Source organism: Brachionichthys hirsutus, chromosome 19, assembly GCF_040956055.1.
Source record: "Brachionichthys hirsutus isolate HB-005 chromosome 19, CSIRO-AGI_Bhir_v1, whole genome shotgun sequence".
NCBI classification, from domain to species: Eukaryota; Metazoa; Chordata; class Actinopteri; order Lophiiformes; family Brachionichthyidae; genus Brachionichthys; species Brachionichthys hirsutus.
Genome location: NC_090915.1, coordinates 2,706,977 through 2,713,227, shown reverse-complemented (window position 1 = coordinate 2,713,227; position 6,251 = coordinate 2,706,977). Strand labels below are relative to the sequence as shown.

The 6,251-nt window shown below is 52.3% G+C and overlaps 1 protein-coding gene across 1 annotated transcript in view; it reads left to right on the top strand.

The window, feature by feature from the left end:
* Positions 1-5,643, top strand: part of LOC137908606 (tumor necrosis factor receptor superfamily member 10B-like) — a 7,653-nt gene extending 2,010 nt beyond the window's left edge. Inside the window, 10 exon segments of the mRNA XM_068753020.1 lie at positions 647-815; positions 1,469-1,600; positions 3,826-3,937; positions 4,068-4,153; positions 4,156-4,200; positions 4,291-4,374; positions 4,469-4,515; positions 4,614-4,901; positions 4,992-5,028; positions 5,309-5,643. Coding sequence (XP_068609121.1) covers positions 647-815; positions 1,469-1,600; positions 3,826-3,937; positions 4,068-4,153; positions 4,156-4,200; positions 4,291-4,374; positions 4,469-4,515; positions 4,614-4,901; positions 4,992-5,028; positions 5,309-5,610 — 1,302 coding nt within the window. The 3' untranslated portion in view covers positions 5,611-5,643.
* Positions 5,644-6,251: the final 608 nt, after the last annotated feature.

The window sequence follows — 6,251 nt, the reverse complement described above, 5'->3', positions numbered from 1 at the left end:
ACTCGGGAGGCGTCGCGTTGCATTCGAGGCGCTTCGCGGCGGTGTCACATGTCTCGCCGCTCAAAGAGCCGAGGTTTAAGAATGTGGGTCATTTGAAGTAGAGGCACTAAAGCGGGTTGTTTGCCCATGAATGGGGCCTTCTCATATTGACATGGTGAAAAGCGTGTGAATAAACACCAGTGCCTGGGGGCCACGCTAAAGTGTTCGGCTGTATTCTTCTCAGCACCCCCCACCCCCCCCCCCCCCCCACCTATACAATCCCGTCATTATCCAGCGGATGAATGGACTTCTGGAATCACATTCGGTACCTTATCAGACCCATCCTTTTGAGGACGAGAAAACCAGATGAAACGGTGATTGTGTTCCGTTGTATGTTGCGTTCCATGTTTTTAACGTGCCGCTCTGCGTCCTGCACACACAGCGCCGCTGGCCTCCGGTTCTGACTGGCTGGATGGCGGCTCCTAATTCCTCCCATGGCAGATGTTCAGATCAGATGGTTCCAATTAAGCTGTAGATTGTTCACACAAGGTTCCCCATGAAGATAGACGGTCCTCTTTTACTGTCCTCCGGCTAATAGGTTTGTGCTGCGGATGCTATGGACCGATAATACGAAGCTTGTCTTTTCTTCCGCTCCTCCTCCCGTTAGGTGTCGGTTGCAGCGCTGCTCATCGGGCTGGTTTGTCGAGCAGCAGAACCTCCAGCGCCCCAGTGGTCCAGCGATGAACACAAAAACGTCACGCTGCGGCGGCTCAGGACGTGCGTGGAGGACGAGCAGTACCTCCGCCAGGGGCTCTGCTGCCTCAACTGCCAGGCTGGTAAGGAGGACCAGGTGGAGCAGAACCAGATCCGCCGACGCGGAAGAGTCACGCGTCTAAATTATAGATAAAGCCGGAGTCCTTAGCAAAAAGCGCAAAGACGTGAATATAAATTGCAGGTCTTACCTGATTGGATAATTCTATTTCATTTTCTGAATTCTAATAAATCTTTTGATTTGATTAAGTCTTTGGTTTTAGTTCACATCCGGGGGAAGAACAAAATGTACCGACTCATATTTTACTCCTAAATCACATTTATCACATTTATTTTTCCACTGACAGTTAAAGCCTCGATGTTTTCGTGCTGTTTCGCATCCATCTGTTTGAACTCCTGCAAATCGATTTAATATGCCAAAATGGGGTCAGATAGATTGGTGCGGAAACCCGGAGTTATCATGTGCAGACGGGTGATGTGAGGAGATTACAGGCGGAGCGACGCTGCTGTACAGACGTTAGACGTTACGTCTGAGGAATAATTAGCATTTTACATTTGTGCAATCGGATAAGTCACAAAACAAAAGCACACAATAATGACGTGGCTTTATTCACGGCACGGGTGAAGAGGCGCTAAAATCAGAGTCTCTGAGGATTCAATTATCCTGCGTTTCGGTCTGTTTTTCCACCTGAGTTGTGTTTTGTTGTTTCATTCGCAGGAACCTTTGTAGACAAGGAATGCGAGAGAGATTTGGAACAAGGGACGTGCCTCGCTTGTGAGCCCGGACAGACCTACACGGAGCACTCCAATGGGATGAATCACTGTTTGCCGTGCACACACTGCCGCTCAGGTGCTTCGGCTGAGTCGCCAGGACAATAACTTGCTCAGATTGTGTTTGATTTTTGTTAATCTCTTTGTTGCGTTGCTGTTTGTTTCAATGCGATTGTTGAGACGGCGCAGGGTGTTTCATTTTGAAAACCGACCGGTGCCTCTACGCCTTCCTGTTTCTGACATCATCTCCTCTGCTGAGTTTAAGGCCGCTTCTATCCAAAGTAGATTATCCACTAACTTTCATAACAATATTTAGACGGCTGCAACGCCAATCACATTTTATTTTTTTTGTCGAGAAAATCAGAGACTGCTCACGATTAGCGGAATATAAATAAAAATAAGACTGAAGGGTTCACCGGTTAAGAGTCATTGACTTAGTTTTCCCCAGAAAAAGAGAAGAAGTAAAAAGAAAAACCTCCAATTTGGATTCAATAATGTTCTAAATAGTCTTCTGATTCACTTAAAGACTTGTTGTTTGGGAAATGTAATACCTTTTCCTCTCTCGTCCCCACCCCGCCCCCGCCCCCGCCGCCGTTCAACCTGAGCTCACGCCGTTACCCAGAGTAGGGCGTGTCCTTGTCCTTTTGTCTCGGCTGGCGAATGTGAGCTTGTATGTCTGTTACCTGTCTGAACTGGGTGTGGCCCGGGATCACTGTCTCGCCACAGAGGGTGTCTTTGTGTCGCCTGAAAGGCCGGGGCGACAGAAAAGAGACGACTGTTACACGGGACACGTTTTGTCCTTTGACGTCCAACATTGCGTGTTTTGCTCGTGTTTGCGTTTAGGTGGAGACGCCGAAGTAAGCGTCAAGTTGGCGGTTGAAATGTTTCACCTTTGAGATAAAGAGAACGGTGATGAATCTAGATGTTTTACAGCCTTCATTTAGATACATGGGGGGGGGGGGGCAGTTTGTGCCAAAGTAGACGCGAGAAGGACGTGAAGAACGTGCCAGTTTAACACGCCATTGAGACGTGTGCGTGCTCCGAGAGCGCCGGCTGCCTGGCTGGGGGCGGAGTCTTGATTTACGGCCTCGCTGTCGCTTCTGAATGAACTTCTGTCGGGCTGTTCTTTTCGTAATGGAGGTTTGGCTTCGCGGTGACTCAGATCCTATTTAAAGCGCTGTTGTTCTATCGTTGCATCCATCAGAGCCAATAATCTGTCGCGACGCAGTCAGAAAACGAGCTGTTGGTGCGACGCAGAGGGAAGCGTGTGAAATGGCTGAAACAAACGTTTCTTCCATGTTCAGACAGTTAATCTGATTTCTTTAGTTCTTGTGTTTTTTTCAAATTAATAAGACGATGAATAAAGTCCTGGAGGGTTTGTGATGACTATACAGCAGAGAACTCTGATACAGGATTCACATTTGGCACCAACAGCAGCTGTTGTGGTGAACTCAGCTGTCCAGGGGGGAGGGGGTGGTGGGGGGGGGGCGTTTGTGTAGACGGTGATATGTTCCAAAAGCCCCGCGTGGGCTCTGCTCTTATGCAACTTTACCAAATATTATTCTTTAAAACATGTCGACCACATTTTTTTTTTTTATCTTAGTAAGTAAAACTATTTCTTCGGACGCAGGGTCAAAACTGGAAAACTGCAACTTCCCCCCGCCAAAGTCCAGCGGTCCTGTTTAAATGAGACGGAGATGCGTCGCAATTCAGAGGACAGACGCCCCCCCCCCCCCCCCCCCCGTGAGCGTCCAGCCAGCATCCCAATCTCAGTGTGGAAGGAAGCGCAGATCCACCCTCCCAGCAAGGAGATCTGTCGTTAGCTTTAGCATCTTTCTGCTGACTCACTGACCCCCCCCCCCCCCCCCTCCCCCCTCCCTCCGAGCCAGCTGATAATTACAGCGACAGGGAGCGGCGCGGCGTTCCAGCTGCATGTCGTTGCGTGACTCTGCTTTGTTTGCGTGGACCGTTTGAACTCGGCGGATCCGCAGGGAGCCACTGATGCACCGTTTCCACGGCTTCTGTCCCGAGTTGGAAAAGCTTTTACGAGGGGACGACTGGATGGACTTTGCATCCTGGTGGAAAAGTTGAAGAATTGTGCGACCATATCAATTCCCGCTCATAAACCGGCAGTAAAAAATGAATAACTGCTCAACAAACGCCTTAAAACGTGGCGAGGAGTGGCTGCAGCGGCGTTCGGAATGCGGTTTATCGCCGTAGAAATCTCCTCCGCGTCGATCGACTTTGTTTATGCTAACGGCGCCCTGCCGTCTAATCTTCCTCGCGACCTTTTCATCCCTGCAGATCAGGTCCAAACTGCTTTCTGCACCACGACCGCCGACACCCGGTGCCAGTGCAGACAAGGCACCTTCTGTGTCCCGGACGAGGCCTGCGAGGTCTGCAAGCGTTGTGCCAAGTAAGCACTTAAAAACACAAATAATGTCGCTCTCCTACGACGTCCGTGGCGGGCGATCTGCCGTCGGGTTGTTGGTTCTAGAAGTAGTCTCCGCCTCCTTCACGCCCGTCTGTTTTTTGTTTTTTGACAGGTGTAAATCAGGCGAGGAGGAGGTGAAGAAGTGCAACTCCTCCTCGAACACAGGATGTCGGAAACGAGGCCCGTTCCCGACCGAAGCTTCCCGATCCTTCCTACGCAGAGTCCTGCTTCTCCGTCGCACATCGGTAGCTCCGCCCTGCTTTCGCTTTAGCTTCTGCTACACCGTCGGAGTTCATTTTAACCCGATCGCGACTGACTGTGTGGTTTCCCCCCAGTTGTTCCTGTTTTCATCATCATCATCATCATCGTTCTGGCTGTGTGGTGGTTCGTAATCAAGCAGCGTCCGTGTGAAATCCCTTGTAAGTTCACCGCTGCGTACTGTATTTTTAAATAAATCCAGTCTCGCATATTAAGCCTTTATTCCTGATCTCAATGATTTTGCTTTTTAAACAGGTTCAAAGACTCCCAGTGACTCCAGTGAAATTGTAAAAATCCCCATCGTAAGTGATCCTTCCCTTTTTTAATTTGCCGATCGCGTCGATCAGCTGTGTGATGTCACGGTTCCACCCCCCCCCCCCCCCCCCCCCCCTCTGGTCAGGACGAGAGCAGAGCCACGGCGGAGGAGCGACAGAACAACCAGAACGCAGGCCTGGAAGGGGAGGAGTCCCGCCCGGAGTCGCGGCCGCTCCTGCAGGAGACGCAGGCCGGGATGACCAAGGCCTCCCCCCCGATGGAAGACGAAGACCGGGGACTGGGAGACAGCCTGCCCAACACCACCAGTTCGTCTCAGACCAGCCTGTCGGCCCTGCCCACGGCGGCGTCCTCCGGGAACACCCCTCACCAGAGCCCCTCTGCGTTCAGGCCGCCGCCGCCGCCAGCAGACACGGTGAGGCCAAACCGAAGCGGCGAGAAAAAAAGCATCGGTCAGTCGAGCCATGGGCGATATTTCATTCTCAAAATGTCTGTCGTGTTGCAGGACGATCCTCTGCGGCGTCGATTGGTGCCTCTGCAAGGTAAGATTCCTGCCCTGGGAGGAGGCGGAGCTTCATGCGCCCGTCGTGATTTATACCCAGAAAGGAGCAGAGCCTCTCGGTTCATGTCGGGACACGGTAAAAATAGCAGCGGCTCCTCGTTATTGAATAAATGAACAACCTCGTGACAGTCAGGCCGTATCTGAGCCTTCAGGCGGCCGGAGCACGCCATTGTCCGTTAGCTCGTGCTAAATCGAGCAGGACGCCGTATAGCTGCCGGTTAGCGTTGGAAGATAACGCCTCCTGTCGGTCTGTTTTCAAGGGTCAGAAAAATCCCTGCGGATGAGCTTCGACCTGTTCGACGAGTACCTGGACGTGCGGATCCACAACAAGTTCTTCAGAATGATCGGCGTCAACGACAACCACATTCGCATCGCGGAGAACGGCGCCCCCGGCGACAAAGTGTACGAGCTGCTGAAGAACTGGATGCAGCGGCGGGGCCTCAAAGCCGACATCAACGACCTGCTGCACGCCCTGCTGAGTATGGACCAGCGGCGCTCGGCGGAGAGCATCGCCTCGGCGGCGCTGCGGCGAGGCTACTACGAGCACGGCGACACGCCCTGAACGTAAAAGACACGGGACGCGCGGAACGAAGTAAACGCCAAGTGCTTGATATAAGAACCCGAAAGTGGACGCCGTGCCCCCTGAACAGGCTCTTTGTGGCCAGACGGCCATGTTTTCAGAAGCCAGTAGTTTTAGAAAGAAAATCACCCAAAAGGGGGTGGGGGGGGGGGGGGGGATCGAACAATCGAACGACGACTCGCCAAACAGGACGGTGAAACTAATGAAGAATGTTTTTGTGGTCGGAGCGCAGGTTCCTCGCGAAGCCACATCCAAACACTGACCTTAGAGGTCGCCGGGCGCGCGCCCATCGTCCCGCCCCCAGCGCTCGACCCCGGAGACGAGGATATACACTGGTTCGCAGTGGCATTTAGCCGTGTCACCGGCGCTGTGCCTTGTGGTTGGTTTAAAACTACGACCACGCTGCGTTTGTTCTGTAGATGTTAGACTTCCTGAATTCACGCCTTTAGAAGTTTATGAACACTTTTCCTCGCCGGCGATGGGAAAACGCCGATGACGGCGTGCAGCTCTCGCCTCTGTGATGCCGTTTGATGATCAGAATTCATTTTGGGGCGTGAAGTCCTTCTGAGCCTTGGCAGAGCTTCCCTCAAATCAGGGTGGAACAACGCGTCCGCCGTCGGGGC